This window comes from Mustela nigripes, chromosome 4, assembly GCF_022355385.1.
Source record: "Mustela nigripes isolate SB6536 chromosome 4, MUSNIG.SB6536, whole genome shotgun sequence".
Lineage (NCBI taxonomy): Eukaryota > Metazoa > Chordata > Mammalia > Carnivora > Mustelidae > Mustela > Mustela nigripes.
The window spans coordinates 19,873,806-19,890,144 of NC_081560.1; the positions used below are offsets into that span (position 1 = coordinate 19,873,806).

Genomic DNA, 16,339 nt, shown 5'->3' on the forward strand with positions numbered 1-16,339 from the left:
GCAGGGGGCCTGCTTCCCTCTCTCTCTCAACCTGCCTCTCCATCTACTTGTGATTTCTCTCTGTCAAATAAATACATAAAATCTTTAAAAAATAGAAAAAAAAATAAAATTAACCATCACAATGGCTAACGTTAAGAAATACATTTACGTCACACTCAACGCATACACATATATGGCTCAAATAAAAGTCACGCTAAATCGTCATTATCCTTCCTCAATGTGACATAGTCTTATTTTTCCTCTATTTTATTTCATAAAAAAAGCATGTGGGACCCACTCAGTTGGTTTCTGGATTCACGGTATGTTGTAGAGATGGTCTTTTGAAACACCATCCCAGATTAAGTCTTCAGAATGCTCTATCATCCCATAGCAAAAGTCTAAGTCCCAGCATGACTTTGCGCTACCTCAGCCTGCACCTGTACCTGTTTGTGCCTCAGTTTCCTTATTTGTAAAAGAGACACACTTACAAATATTTCTTCTACCTAACAGGGTTGTCATGAATACTAAAATCAGAACAAGGTGATGTATTTGAAAACGTCTTGTAAACTCTAAAGTAATTTCATGAGGTAATTGCCATTTTAAACTAGTCTATAATAACTTTCTTCTCTACCACTCAGGGATCTGAGAGGCTGGTGCTATTTCATGAAAATGAGTTTGAGCTCTTCAACACTTGCCACATAAAACAAAGACAGCCCCAATTTCTTTAATCAAAATGATGATCGGCTTCTAAAAATGAGTCCCAACTCCCCCGAGATCATTCAGAATTAAAATCTGATTTCAAAGAAGGGAAAAGTGTGGTATGTTTGGGTTCAAATGCTGAGACTTTCAGTTCTCCAGCCTTCTGCCTCTTGCCCACTCCGCTAGTTCAGCGAGGTCTTTGGGCTGATCTTGAGGTGACTCAGTCACGTCACTTGCCTTCAAGGATCAGAGATGGTGCTACCTCCAATACTTTTAAAACCTAATTGATGCCCCCAGAGAAGACGTCATAGGCAGGACCTAGAATTGGGAGCAGGGTTTCCTAACTCGGGTCACCACCTTATATAAGGACAGATGTTCTGGAATGGAGCTGCCCAGGCAGGCCAGCTCGCGGGGAGAGCTGCCTCAGGCAGCCCTGAGGGGCAGAGGGCCGGCAACTCTGCCCACTTGTGAATCTTAGAGCTGGGAGCAGGGGGCGTTTCAGTTGGGTCACACCCAGCCCAGACAAGCTGGAGCCCACACCCTTGCTTGTTCTTTTCTTTTCCATTTCTCTGTTACCGTGTTTCCTAATCAGTCCTTCCGTATTGTGTAAAATATGAGGGTGGTTATTCCCATCACATGTTATTGTTTTCTGTGGGTGCCCCCTTCTCCGGGCGCAGTAATTTCACCATCCCCAGATGAGGGTGATAAGTGTTTGAGATGCATAACTGTGTCTCATTTCACTGTCTAATAGAAGATGGAGAAAGAGCCCCGGCACCTTTCTGCTCAGTAAATTCATAATTACAGGCTTCCTTGCCTGGCTTCTTATGAACTGGAGAACTGTTTATTGGTGTGTGGGTCTGTGAGTATGTACAGTTAGGGTGGGGGCGTGGCAGGCACACTCCCCCCCGCCCCAACCCCCGGTGCCTGGCAGGTTCCTATACAGGGACTGCAGCAGGTTCCCTCCAGAGAGCGGGTGGCTGAGCCCTGGGCAGCACCTGCCTGTCTGGAAAGAGGATTACCAGCCCTGCTGGAATTTGGTTGTTGGCAGCAATGTTCTGAGAGCTCTGTTAGCCAGAAGAACATATGGCATCCAAAGAGCATGCTCCCCTAGACAAAGGCCAGAGAGCAGGTGCTGAAATGGGTTCAGACAAAGTCGGAGGACAGGCTGCAGGTGGTGGAAAGAGCACTGGACAGGGAGTCCAGAGACCCGAGCTTCACACCGCCCCTTTCTTCAACTCACTACGTGACCTTCTGCAAATCATTTAACTTCCCTGGATCACAGGTTCCTTGTCTTTAAAATCACGGATTGGAACTCTTTACCTGGATTGTCTCTTCGTGATGAAAGACTTCTAGATTCTTCTCTGATACTTGGATTGGCACAGGCAGCTCAAGATGAGCCATCCCGAGTCCTCATCTCTTCAGCTGAGATGGTGCCCTCAGGTACCGTCTTGTTATCATAATCCCAACCCTGTTCATCTCATTTCAGTCTTGTCAACAAGAACAACTATCGTTTGCTAAGTACTTGCTGCTCGCCTGCCCCGAGGCCCTGGGCCAGGTGCTTTCCCTCACGAACACTTTGAGAGGTGAATCGTGGTGCCCGCGGGATGGATATTATCTGCCGGGTTGTGCTCTGTGGGTCCCGGGGGCTTGACTTCCTCCTACAGAGCTGTCCCGGGGTTTTTCTCTTTGGGGACCTACATGAATTGAAAAGGGCTTCTGTGTGCTCTGTATTCTGGACTCTAGAATTGTGTGTCTCTAGAAAGACTATGGATTTTGTGATTTGATACAGACCTGGGTTTCAACCCCAACCCTGCCGCTTATTATCCCAATCCAGAGCTAAGGCTCCTCATCAGGGAAGCAGGTGAAACCACTACGAGCCCAACGCCTGGCTGTGCTGATCAGGCAAGGGGGTCACACGCAGGCTCATACGTGGGGCCTGGTAGGGCAGATGACATTCCTCCGCGCCTCTCTCTGCCCAGGAGAAAACAGGTCTTGAGTCTCGGCTGTATGTCGGGTGTGAGCTTGGCTCTGTGGATTCACCAGCGAACACGACAGGCCTCCCTGCTCCCCACGGAGCCTACGGCCCTCAGCCCCAAACTCCAGTGCTCCTGCAGAGGCTGAATCAGTGGAAGGACGGGGACCCCTCTCCGGGGGCCTGTGCTCTTTTCCCGCAAGTGCCCCTTCTCAATACCCTGCAGTTTACAGTCTCCAGCTGGCATGGATGTCCTGACGAGGCTCGGGGCTTCTCTTTCAGCCCTGTCTCCTACCCAACCCTGTGCTCCAGACAGACTGTCCCTGGTGTGCGCCATCTGACAGGCTTTTGCGACTCCGAACCCTTCCCAAGGAGGCCCTTTTCTTCCGGCTCCACGTGTCCCCGCTCAGTTCACAGCCATCCCACAGCCTTCTCCTTGCTCCCTCATCCCAGGCTGGAAGTCAGCATTCCTCATGGGAACATTCTACCATCTGTCACATAGCAGCCCGCTGTCCGCGTAAGTCGGGTTCTGGTGGCATCTACCTGAGCGGACCCCCGAGTTCTCAGAGGGTCCCTGCAGCCTTGGCTGTCCTGGGACCCCACAGCATTTTGCAAGTTCCGACTGTGCCCCGTGCCAACATCTGTCACGTGGGGGAGTGAACGCAGGCCCCAGGCCGGCACGACTGTTCTGGGCTGTGGCTAGGCAACCAGTCTCCCTCCTCTGGTGTGCCTTTCTGTCGGGATTTCAGCAGACGTCGAGTCTTGGCTTTCTCCTTTCTTCTCTCGGCCTTCATGGAAATGTGCACTCTACCTGTGGTTGGGGTGGGGGTGGTTTCTCTTGCTCTGTGGTCTACCTCTTCCTGCCACCTGGTTATCGAGGATGTGGGGGGAAATGAGAGAAATTCAGCAAAGCTGAGATGCCCCCAAATAAGATGTCGGTCATTCCTGCCCTTAGTTCTCTCAAACTGGAAGAACTAGGAAGCCATCCTCTTGAATAGAAACGAATGAGACTCTTAGGACCGAGCACTGTTTTGTCTCAAGGGGAGTTATTCATTCATTCATTCATTCATTCATTCACTCAGTCATTCATGGGGCAACTTATTAAACCGTTTGTTCTCTCCCTGTAATGAAAACCTCTCACAAGAGGCCCCAGTAGGAGAGGCAGCCAAGGTCTGCCTCATTAAAATGACATCAGGGCTCAGAGCTGGGCAGTGTACCCAGAGGACCCAGTCACCACAGAGGGATCCAGGATCAGCCTCGTGCACCACTTGGCAGTGGGCAGGTGCAAAGGAGAAGCGTAGGTGTAGACCCAGAGGGCTGGGGCTGTAAGAGACAGCCCCCAGGAAAGGGCTTTCTGAACTATTGTGCTGTGCGGTAACACAGCTGGCATCTGTCCCCACCGCACCAGGCTGGGGTGAACGGAGATGGGTTAGCGGTGAAGAATGAGAACTTACTATCGACTTGTACACCCGGGTTTGAATCCACCTCTCTCCCTATACAAGCGCTGCAAGTTGTCTAACTTCCTTAAGCTGCAGGCTGGGGACAGCCATACTGCTGACTTCAGAGGACTGGGTGCCAGCAGGAGATGCCACATGCAAATCAGGTTATTTGTGCGAAGGTTAATATAGGAAATCTTCACAAAGAGTTCCTAAAGGTGTGGCTCCTTAAAAGGCAGAGCGGTATTTGGGGGTAGAAACAGCGAGCCCTGTTACTTCCTCTGGGACCAAGTGGTAGGGGCCGGAAGTGGTTCACAGAACCTGGAGACAGAGGTGGCCTGGGGAAGCATGCCTAGGGTCACTGAGACCTGGGGGTGAGGGTGGCAGCCGTGAGGGCAGCCCACCCCCATCCTCCTGTCCCCTCCCCTCCCCTCCCCTCCCCTCCCCTCCGGCTTTCTGCTGACCCTCCCGGCTCTGTGGACCACACCAGGCCTGAGGGCAGGCAGCCCGTGCACAAAAAGTCCACCCAGGTCAGCCTCCCAGGTACAGAGAAGGGCAGGTCGCGGGTCTGGAGGGGCAGCTGGAAGAGTCCCCAGCACTGAAGGGTTGGTACGCTGGAACGAGACGGTCTCTGGAAGGTGCTGGACAGTGATTGTTCCAAAGCCAGGCATCAGGTAGCGAGTGATTATTGTCCTCACCATGATCATGGTTATTACCATTATTGTTATTGTCGAGGTTGCCCTCCTGCCGCCCAGACCTGGCTGTCCCCTGCACGCGTGGCGGCGGAGTCCCTAGGCCTTCCACATCTCTGTGGCAGTTCTCTGTCTCCGCACGAGCAGAGGGCTTTCCGGGTCCAGCCACACCAGCTGTGGGGGGAAACTGAGCCGCTATCATTGTGGTCCAGTATCACATCCTTGCCTTCCCCCGCAGGGAGCCTCTCCTCCTGAGTCCTGGCCCTCCGAGGGGACCCTTGTGCCGAGTGCTGCCGTGCCGCAAGGACCTGTTTCTGAAATGAAAGCCATGCCTTGGAACTGGACTTGCCTTCTCTCCCATCTCTTGATGGTGGGGATGGGCTCCTCCACTCTGCTCCCCCGGCAACCCCCGCCACCGTCCCCGAAGCGGTCTTTTGTCACATTCCGTGGGGAACCAGCCGAGGGTTTCAACCACCTGGTGGTGGACGAGAGGACAGGGCACATTTACTTGGGGGCCGTCAACCGGATCTACAAACTCTCCAGTGACCTGAAGGTCTTGGTGACCCACCAGACAGGGCCAGATGAGGACAACCCCAAGTGTTACCCACCCCGCATCGTCCAGACGTGTAACGAGCCACTGACCACCACCAACAATGTCAACAAGATGCTCCTGATAGACTACAAGGAGAACAGGCTCATCGCCTGTGGGAGCCTTTACCAAGGCATTTGCAAGCTTCTCAGGCTTGAGGACCTCTTCAAGCTGGGGGAGCCCTTCCACAAGAAGGAACACTACCTGTCGGGAGTCAACGAGAGCGGCTCCGTCTTTGGAGTGATCGTCTCCTACAGCAACCTGGACGACAAGCTCTTCATCGCCACGGCGGTGGACGGGAAGCCGGAGTACTTCCCTACCATCTCCAGCCGGAAGCTGACCAAGAACTCGGAGGCAGACGGCATGTTCGCTTATGTCTTCCACGATGAATTTGTGGCCTCGATGATTAAGATCCCTTCGGATACCTTCACCGTCATCCCCGACTTTGATATCTACTACGTCTATGGCTTCAGCAGTGGCAATTTTGTCTACTTTTTGACCCTCCAGCCTGAGATGGTGTCTCCACCAGGCTCCACCACCAAGGAACAGGTCTATACCTCCAAGCTCGTGAGGCTCTGCAAGGAGGACACGGCCTTCAACTCCTACGTGGAGGTGCCCATCGGCTGTGAGCGCAGCGGGGTAGAGTACCGCCTGCTGCAGGCTGCCTACCTGTCCAAAGCCGGCGCCGTGCTCGCCCGGACCCTCGGAGTCCGTCCGGAGGATGACCTCCTTTTCACTGTCTTCTCCAAGGGCCAGAAGCGGAAAATGAAATCCCTGGACGAGTCTGCCCTGTGCATCTTTATCTTGAAGCAGATCAACGATCGCATTAAGGAGCGGCTGCAATCCTGCTATCGTGGGGAGGGTACGCTGGACCTAGCCTGGCTCAAGGTGAAGGACATTCCCTGCAGCAGCGCGGTGAGTCAGGGGAGGGCCCGTGGGCTGGAAGGGCAGGGTGTGGCAGGGGGACTCTAGCCTGTGGCTTCCATGGGGTGGGAATCACCCATCCCAGTACGCGAGGGAGACAAGCACATCCCATCTCTGGGTCTCATTGGACTCAGAACAGGGCCGGCTCAAATGCGTTGTGTTGCGTCTCTGACGCTGAGCTTATCAGGGTTGGAGGTAGAGCTGAAAGGTATATTTCCCATCTGGGCACTTTATTCCATGTTGGCGTGTGGTTATAGGGGAACATGCTTGGGATAAGCAGGGATTCTGTTATATAGTTATATGCACCAGACATTGTTAAGGCCAGATTATCGTGTCCTCTGGTACGAGACATGGACCCATCTTTCCTACTGACTGTGCCTGTAAATCACTTCCCTGGGAGCTTGGAATGAAACCATTAGGGGGAATAATGGAGCTGGGCATTCTGTATTTGGCGTAGATCTACATCTTCAAGAGCATTATGATCAAGTGCCTTGAGTATCTTTAGGAAAGGGCAAAATGGGAGCAGAAGTGGGGTGGGAGTCCAGTGCATATAGGGGCGGATGCGGAACTTACTGAGAAGACTGCATTTCTGAAGCATTTTCTGTGTGCTCCGTTCCCAGCAAGAGACATGCCAAGCAGCCTTGAAACAGTGCTGGGTGACAGAAATGCTGAAGGAAACCGGAAAGAGGCGGGGAAGGGAGGGTGGGTTTAGGAGGCCTTCCCAGGGCCTTGCTGGGCAGCCACAGGTGCAGCAGATCGTGGCCCGGCTTGCTGTGGCCAGACTTCTGTTCATCTTGAAAATGATTCCAGGAACTTAGAGGCTCGCTTATGAGCATCTTCTATACCCGTGTCCCCCTCCTTTCCCCGTTTATCATTCACTTAAGAAATCACGAACCTCATTTGAGAAAAATCTATCCTGTGATCTTAATGTAGACAGAAGAAAGGAGAATTCACACACAGGTAGAAGTATGTGATTCTTGAAGGCCTGTCCAACTTTGGTGGAATGCCACATTGGAAAAATGTATCTTTTTTTTTTTTTTAAAGATTTTATTTATTTATTTGACAAACAGAGATCACAAGTAGGCAGAGAGGCAGGCAAAGGTGGGGGGAAGCAGGTTCCCTGCTGAGCAGAGAGCCCGATGCGGGGCTTGATCCCAGGACCCTGAAACCATGACCTGAGCCGACGGTAGAGGTTTAACCCAATGAGCCAGCCAGGCGCCCTGGGAAAATGTATCTTGATTGACTTTAAGAGTCTAAGTTTCCCTTCATGAAGTATAGCTACTTGCCAAACACATCTCAGAGGACACTGGCTCCCGGGCAGCTTGTGGGGAGGTCATTCCTCTGGGCACTGGGACTCCGGGGTGGGGGGTGAGGAAGGGGAGATGGAGGAGAAGGATGGGACTCAGCACCGCTGGTCTTCAGGGTCTTAACATTTAGGCTCCGGCTGTTTTCCAGTGGTGAGTTTTCCAGGTGCCTGGGCTGAAACTAAAAGATGCCATTTCTTTTTGGAGATCCCAAGAAGCCAGAGACCCCTAGTGTCAGAGAGGATGGGAGAAGCACCAAGGGCCAGAGAGGAAGCCATCAGTTGACAGTCTTGGCCAGGCCAGAGACCAGAGGGGACTCCAGTGCAGCTGCTGAGCCCTAGCGGGTGTCATATGTTTGGGAACCTTTGGTTTGGGGCAGTGACGGATCCACTCAGTAGAATCAAGGAGACAGGTTTCTGAACTTGGGGGCCATGGACTTCTCCCAAATGCAGGGTCTAAAGGACAGGCCTGGCACTATGCTCTGTGTGTGTATGATACACATGTGAGCATAGCTCCCTGGGAGGGATACATTAGGAAGCTGGCATGGGGAGGGCCCCTAGAGACCCTCTGGACGGTACCTTCATTCTCAGGTCTGGCAAGGGAAATGAAATTACCCAAGGTCACTAATTTTGGGAAAAAAACGGCAGACATAGCAATTGAGGAACCTCTCCCTTGCTTCTTGAGGGAAATCCCACTTGCACACATACGTGCACACACATGCACAGGCACACACCTACCCACGCATGTATGCACACACACAGTAAATACTCCTGCTAGCACACACACACACACACACACACGCACTCCCTAAGTTCAAAAATGCAAGTCTACGCTGTGTGCTTATGAACCAGCTAGTTCTTTTGCGATCAGATGGGTTGGCTATTTTTCTTTTTTTTTCTGTCGTTGCTTTTCTGTTGGAAACTTGCTCAAATTCTGTCTTTTCAGGTGAGGCTTTTGGGAGTAGAATCAGCTGCAGGGATCAGCCTGGCTGCCCACGGGCAGGTGTTTGTCCCGCCCTTGCTCCCTGCCACAATACAAAAAGCAAAGTTCATCATGGAAGTCTGCAGAGCTGCAGGTCCTAAGGCTGCATGGTGGCCTTGGAGAGAACAGAGGGACGACAGCTTTGCAAGACAGGCTAATGCCAGGCCTGGGAGTCATGGAACCAGATAACAAGCTTTTGATTTTTCTTTGGGCTTTAATTAGCCCTTTCAAGCTGAAGGCAAGTTCAGGGCTGAGAGCAGAAAGGAAGCCAGAAACTCCACACTGGGCTGGGCTGTGTCCCCAGCCAGTATAAAAGGCCACGCCGGCTTGTAATGTCAAGTATCAGTTTCCTTTGATTTGGCCGACACTTGGATGGCTTTGCTCTGGTGCTCAGGTGCTCGGCCACAATTCATTTGGCCCCAGCTCAGACCACACATGCCCCCCCTCCTCCCCACTCGCCATCAGCCAGGCTAGAGTCCTGGGCCTCCCCGGGAGGAACCCTCATGGGTGCACCGTTTGCAAACCCAGCTTTTCCTCCACCCACTCATGTGGCCTTTTCCCTTGAAGCAAGGATTGACAAGTTGAATCTAGAATTCTCTTTGGCCTCTGAGTCCAAGATTCCCTGGAGGCCTGTGAAGTAGGACAGATTCTCAGGTGGCCTCCGTCCCGCGGCATTCCTTCCGTAAGACAGTGGAGGAGGGAAGCTTGGGCCCAGGAATTTGACTTTAAGACCTGTGTTTTGTAGACTAGGTGTTCCCTGTGGGTTTTATCATAATTACAACCCAAAAAGTTTGAAAAGGTATGATTAGTGGTTCATTTTTTAAATTGAGATATAACTGACATATGACATTATATTGGTTTCAGATGTATAACGTAACAATCTGATATTTGTACGTATTGCAAAGTGATCACTGTCCTAAGTCTGGTTAGCCACACATAGTTACAAATTTCTTGTGATGAGAGTTTCTAAGATCTATGCACTTAGCAACTTTCAAGTATACAACACAGTATCTTAACCATGTAGTCACCACGCAGGACATCACATCCCCAGGACTTAGTTATTTTATGGCTGGAAGTTTGCACTTCTTGACCAGTGATTCGGTTTTACCATGTTCCTGTTGTCTTCATGCCCTAAGGATAGGACGCCCATCTCGTGGTGTCCTTCTGGGCCTCCAAGCCCCTGCCATTGCTTGGGATCCCCGTTCCTTCTCCTGGACTCCGGCCTCCAGCCCTCAGAACAGGCAACACTATAAGCCCTGGCTCCCGACCCCCCACGAGGTCCCAGCTGCCCCTCTGGCTGTGTTCAAGGAAGAGGGGGTGGCATGGGAAGAGAACACAGGTGTGACTTGGGCTGCCACGCCGGGGAGCGTTTGTGGAGCCACGTGGTGGGCCACGGCCTGATGACCATACAGGACAAGTGTCGTACCACGAGGCTGGAATCTTGGTCTGCAGCCCCCAGAGAGCTTCCTGTTGTTTTTGTTCCAGGTAAATCATGGAAGACTGGCAGAGCCCACATCAGAGATCAGGGATGGCGGCCCGGAGTGGCCTCCTCTTGGGATTGGGTCGCTGTATATGTAAATGCTTAGCAAGCACAAACCTCTGAGTGGGTGTTGGGCGTAGAGGATGGAGAAGCAGCCCGGATGTTTTCTGGTGCTTGTGGGAGATGGCAGTGGATTTCATCTTTGCCTTCTGGCCATTCTTTACCTGCGTCCTGACTTTCCCAGCTTGAATAGAAAGAGATATCCAAGGACAACTGTGTCTGAAAATTACCTACAGGTCTCAGGAGGGCATGGGCAGAAAGAGGGTCCTAGAGGCATCAGCCAGGGGTCCTATTCTGTCTTTGAATCAGGGGATTAAAGGCCAGCCTGAGGCCCTTTGCTTGTGCACATCCAGGAGGGTTAACGCTAATGATAGAATCTCTGTTTCTGCTGCTCAGCATTGTCTCTGGTCCCTTTTGAAGGCTGTCACCCAGGCTTCATAAAGTGTCTGTCTGCAGAGCACAAGATGATGGGCATGAGGAACCCATTGCCTATGGCTTCTGTCATGTGCCAGGGCCCTGAGCCGACCAAGGGGACAGCTCCCAGCCTTTTCTTGGAGCCCTGACGGTCCTGATCCAGAGTGGGGCAGCCAGGCTGGAGAGTGTGCTCTTGTGGGCCAAGACTCTTGGGCTCTACATGGTGGCCTGGCCTCCCAGAGTCCCCCAGGCATAGCTATCCGTGCCTCCTCAACTTTTCTTCACCTTCTCGGCTAACTCACGGAACACTAGCCCTTCCACCTCCAAATGAATTAATGATTGAAGGAAGCATTTATCAGGCCCTGGCAATGTACCCCCTCGCGGTGGATGCCAAGAATCATGAAATGACATCAGTGTCCAGGAGCCCAAGGGTCCAGGAGGGAGCTGCACCCCAGCAGGTGACGATGACCTGTGTAGCAGGAACGATGACTGTGGTCACAGGAAAGGTCGTCACTCGTGCCACTAAGTCTTCTCTGAGTTTGGATCCGATTGAGAAGTGGACATGGGAGTCAGGGAGTGTCAGCTTTAGTGCTGATAAAACTGGATGGCGCAAAAATCAGCTTCTTCCTCTTCCTCTCAAAATTTGAACTTTGGGTGACCTTCCAATACAAAATGTAAGTGCTCGGGGCAGAAACTATCATCCAGAGTCATTGCCTCCCACCGGTCAGGTCTCTGCAGTGGGAGGGGAGACCCTCATGGGGGCTCATTGGCATTGGGCCTGACCGTTTCCAGAGGGGTTCATCCCCTCCTTTTCTTCTCCTGATGGTGCTGTAGGATAATAGCAAAGGCAACATCCTCTCCGGCTGAGAAACTGGAGGAACAGAAAAGTCAAGTACTTCACTCAAGGTCATGGGATTGGTGGACCAGAATCCACTATGCATCCTCATTCTTAGCCCCGTGCTCTCCCCATTAGGGCTCAGTGGTGTGCTAGTAGCATCTGGCAGGGGACAGTCTATGATGCAGGGATTGTCTGGGCACTATGCCTGGGCACTACTATCTTATGATCCCGGGGTCCTGGACCCTAGAGCGCCAAGTGCCAGGGAACCCCCCACCACTGCAAGAACTAGAAAAGCCTCTCGCATTTCTGGAAGTCTAGGGTGGAGAACCATTGCCAAACCACATGTCTATCTGATGTGGGGTTCACCCACCAGCCCCGTTCTATCCCACACAGTTCACAGAGGCACAGGGACTGAGTTTTTTATTTTTAACCCCAAGCATCTCTTCATGTCAGCCAGTGGGGAATTGTACAGGAGAACCCCGTTCACAGGGCCTCTTGCTTCGACTCCTGTAGGCATTAGTTTGGCAACACCGCAGCCCTGGGGGGGAGACAGGGTCAGCTCTCCACCCTGCCCTGGTCTCAGGTTGGCCTCCCATCCCAGCCTGGATGGTTCTCAGGTTCATCTGGCGCCGGGGATCCTGAAAAGCCATGAGAGGGAGCATCCGGAATGGTCAGGAGGCCATCCCGGGCTCCAGGAGCTGGTTTCTGCCCGTCCGCTCAGGGTGTTTTCTTGTTCCCAGCCAGCAGGAAGTGTGGCTCTGGTTAGATGGGGTGCATCCTGTTGTTCATGGCGCTAGGCAAGGCTTTCTCCTGCTGCTCAGGCCAGGAACTCCTCTTGCCTGCCCCCTGCCTCCTTCCTCAGCTCCATTACATCTGACACACACACACGCACATGCACACACCCACACACCCGGCCCACCAAACGTGCTCCCTGCACACCACACTCAAGTCGCAGGCCCCTGACTCACGGGCCCCGGCACTCACGCCCCACCGCCTGCTGACCCAGTACTCCAGACTTCAAGGTCGGCATTCGGGGGCCTGCCACCCTGCAACCCCAGTCTTTATAGAACCATGTGTTCCCTCTCTCCCCTGGATTTGGCTTCTGTGCTAGGCACGCCAGTGAGAAGGCCATCTACCTCCCTCTTTGTGGCCAGCAGGGTTTGCAATGACCGTCATCTCCCAGCTAAGCACACATGGTGCTTTCGGACGCGGGATGGTGGCTGAGCCTTGGGTGGTGTGCGGGGCCAGACGAAGGGACACGTCCCCCCAGAATGCCAAAGCCTGTTGAGTCCGCAGGGAGAATGACGGGACCCTGGAGACCTCCGAGGCCCTCTCTCGGCTGCTCTCTCTGCTGTGTTCCGCTGTGGAGCTTCTGCTCATCTCCTTAGTCCCTCTCCCCCTCTTTGTGTGATGGATTCTCCACCCACACACTACACGGAGCTGCTAATGCCGCGAGCTCCCTCTCACGTGCACACGCGCACACACACACGCCCCACACGGCGTGCGGCCACCCAGCCAGCACCGGCAGCCGGCAGCCGGGTCCCTCGTTCAGGGAGCATGCACAGCGGCCAGACGTCACAGCCCAGCTCCGCACTCTGGGCCTTTCCAAGCCCCGTCATCCTCACGGGGCGGTGTCTTGGCTGGGCTTCTGGCTGGAGAGTTCGGGCCTCTGGGTCTCAGCCAGTCCCAGCTCGTGAGAGGCCCCTGGGCTCGTAAGCGGCTTCCCTTTCACTTGGAGTCATATGTTCCCTCTTCAGGAAGGGGGTGATAAAAATACTATCCCTTTCCTAAAGCCTGTTGAGACTCCTTAGAAAGAGGACTGCCTAGACTTTAATAAGTGACAGGAGACACGGGACACCTTGTGTTTGTAAGCTGCTTTAACATTTCACGGCCCCATCTGTGGGACCTTTCTTCTCCTTCGGTTCTAAGAACCACCCGATGGGATCGAAAGGGACTTAATAACACTGCTAGGATTTCAGACGTATGTTTTCTTCTTCACCAGTATCTGCATTGGAGAGATTTGGGCTATGCCTAAGCCAAAGGTTACGTTCCATATCCCAGGCCTGGAATGTTCCCTGTTCACCCGCCTGTCCATCTAGCACACGTTATGAATGCCAAGTGAAGGCATCTGAAGGAGAGGTTACATTTCAAGCTGGACCCTCCCTGCCGTTACCTTCCGGTGTCCCTCCCTCGGTTTTTGCAAGGCACGAGGGAATGACTGCACGTTGGTGCAAGGTGCTTGCTTTTTTCACTAGCCAAGTTAGTGGAGAGAAGACAAAAAGACAACTAGGGGAGTTTCCCGTTTGGCCTCTCCGTGGATGTGTCCTCCCCTGGTGGATTGGGCCCCACAAGCTGTCCAGGGAGAAGAAACGGGATCCGCAGGAGAAGAAAGCCCACGTCTGTCCCAGTCTCGGTGTCATGACTGTGTCTCTGTCAGCGTTCCAAGATATAATGGGATTTGTTTGGCTGATTTATCCCGCGTGCAGGCAACGTTACCCCGACTCACACACAGGCCTGAGAAGCAAGAGGGGAAGATGCACGGCTGCAAGAGTGGGGCTAATAAAATTTACTCCCACTAACAAGGGAATGGCCGACCCCATAATTCAGCCTGGCCAGCGGGGCCACTGCCTCCCAGTGCCTGCCAGAAAATGCACAAACTTAATCATCGTGGCGTGCTTTGCTCCAATTATAGCTCTGGTGGCGCTGAGGCCGTCTGGGAGGGGAGAGGAGATGAGGGATTGATGGGCAGTGTGGACCCTCTTTGCCCTTGGCAGGGAGCCACTGGGCACCTTTGCAGCTAAGGCACAAATGGACAGAAGCAGCACCCAGTGGGGCTGTGCTTGGGACAATTCCCAACACCAAGAAGCCTTCCCTGGTATCCCCCTAGGGGTCCAGCCTCTGCGACTCGGCCTCTGGACTAGCCTCAGCGTGGTCACCATCTGCAAAACTGGGGTCCTGGTTCTCTTGCTCTGGTCCTGTTGTCATAGGCTTGTCTGCTTACTGGAGGGAGAAACCGAGGACTCTCTGCAGCTGAGCTCACGAGGAGAAGGTCATGGACCCTACCCTGGGTCGTAGCCGCTCTTTGCCGGCTGCATTCAGCAGTTCCTAGGAGGGGTGCATGGCCACGGCCGACTGTTGGTAACCAGCAGGCCTGCAGAGTGTGCTTGGCCTAATGCCTCTCAAAATAGTGGCCTGAGCTTCCTGTTACAAGGGTAGCTTGTTATGATGATGAGTGAGAGACCACTTAGCTCTCTGCTGGGACGGAGCACAGTCTCAAACACACATAGAAATACTAAAATGGGTACAAAAATAAGCACTGCTTTTGGCAAATCACTTCCATGGATTCACAGGTAGTCAAGTGCCTTCAAACAGTGAATGTTTGCCTCAGAAGCCACGTACACATCTAGGACTCCTACAACATGATGACCTTCTGGCCTATATTTTAGTCCCCTCCCTTTTAAGATACTCGGAAACAGGGCACTTGACTCTTGGGGATGTTGGTGTGATTTGTGGGGTGGTTCTACCAACCCCCAGCCACTTCTCATGAAGTCCCTTCCATAACGGTTTTGTCTAAGTAGGTTATTGGCACTGTGGTTTGCTGGCTTCCCTCCTCTGTCTCTGTACACATTCATTTTCCCTACTATCTCATTGAAAAAGACACAATACGGGAATCATTTTGAGATACTGCATGAGTAATGAAGTGGATGAGACCTCATTCCCTCATTCCGTTTCCAACATCTGAGCGCACCCCCGGGGGGGCAGGTCAGGGCCGGCCTTTACCTGCTGCAGGACTTCCCTGGTTTTCCAAGGCCATGCAGGGCCAGCATGGGCGATGGGCTGGCCTTCAGGGGAGGGTTAGAACTCAGAAAAGAGACACGAAATTTTATGGACGACAGTAAAGTGATCGGTGGGTCACACAGCGCAGTTTCGGGGATTGCTTCCTTTGCTGCAGAAACAAGCACTCAGGCACGTGGGCTCTTTGATAGAGTAAGAAGATTGTGGCAAGGGTGGACCTAAGCCTACCAAACCTCCTCAAGATGTTACCACCTCCCCGAGCACTCTGACTGCTTACTTCTCTGCCTGCCCCAGTCAGAGGGCGCTCAGAATCCTCTCAGGGGTAGATATGCCGTGGGCAGCAGCATTTATTAACACCTTAGGGGTCAGTGGTCATATTTGAGCTACGGCCCCTGGTAAGTGGGTCATTATTGCCTTCTTGTACTGCAGAGTTTTACAGCTGGAGTCCGTATCTGGACCCAAGCCTCTTCAGCTTATCGGATCAATATCTCCCTTTAAAAAGAAATCCCACGTGCGTAATTCACGGAGTCCCCATATCTGGCGGAAGTCGGCTATGGTCAGCTTTCGGGGTGTGTGTGTGTGTTTGTAAATTAATTAATTAATGGGAAGAATTCAGGGCAGCTGAGCATGAAGAATCCAAGACCTTTTCTTTTCCACATCAGCAGGCACCTCGTGGGCGTCACTCCTCTTTCTCTCCTAACTTACATCGCTTTTCAAAACTTCAACCCTTGCTTTTCTTTGGGACTGACAGACCCAGGAAGGGAGGAAGTTCTGTTGTGACAATTGGCCAGTGGCCTCCTCCGCAGGGCGGAGTTCGTTGCTTCCAGAGGCTCCAGAAAGGCAGAGCCCTCATGGTGGGTGGCAGGAGAAGTGGAGGCAGGGGGTCTTCCCTGAGTAGCCTCCGACCCTGGGATAGCTTCCTTTGGGGCCACCCTATAACCACCCTGGGGGAGGCCCCTATATAAGGTCAGCTTTTTCCCTCCAGAGGAGGATTTGGGGTTCTGGTACCATTTTCCCCTCAATGGGTCCCACGGGGGTCATTTTGCTCTGTATTCCTCTATTTCCTCTTCTGTAAAACGGGGCTGTTGGAGGCTAAGATGCTGACTTCTTTGCCTTCTCGGAGCCTGCCGAGGGGTGAAAGCCTGGCCGTGCTCTGTGCTGCTGGGGCACTCAGAG

The 16,339-nt window shown here is 52.9% G+C and overlaps 1 protein-coding gene across 2 annotated transcripts in view; it reads left to right on the top strand.

Moving 5' to 3' along the window:
* Positions 1-16,339, top strand: part of PLXNA4 (plexin A4) — a 424,261-nt gene that overhangs the window by 58,849 nt on the left and 349,073 nt on the right. For both annotated transcript variants that reach the window (XM_059396393.1, XM_059396394.1), the window contains exon 2: positions 5,017-6,282. In XM_059396393.1, the coding sequence (XP_059252376.1) occupies positions 5,098-6,282 (1,185 nt within the window). In that variant the 5' untranslated portion in view covers positions 5,017-5,097. The remainder of the gene's footprint in view (positions 1-5,016; positions 6,283-16,339) is intronic.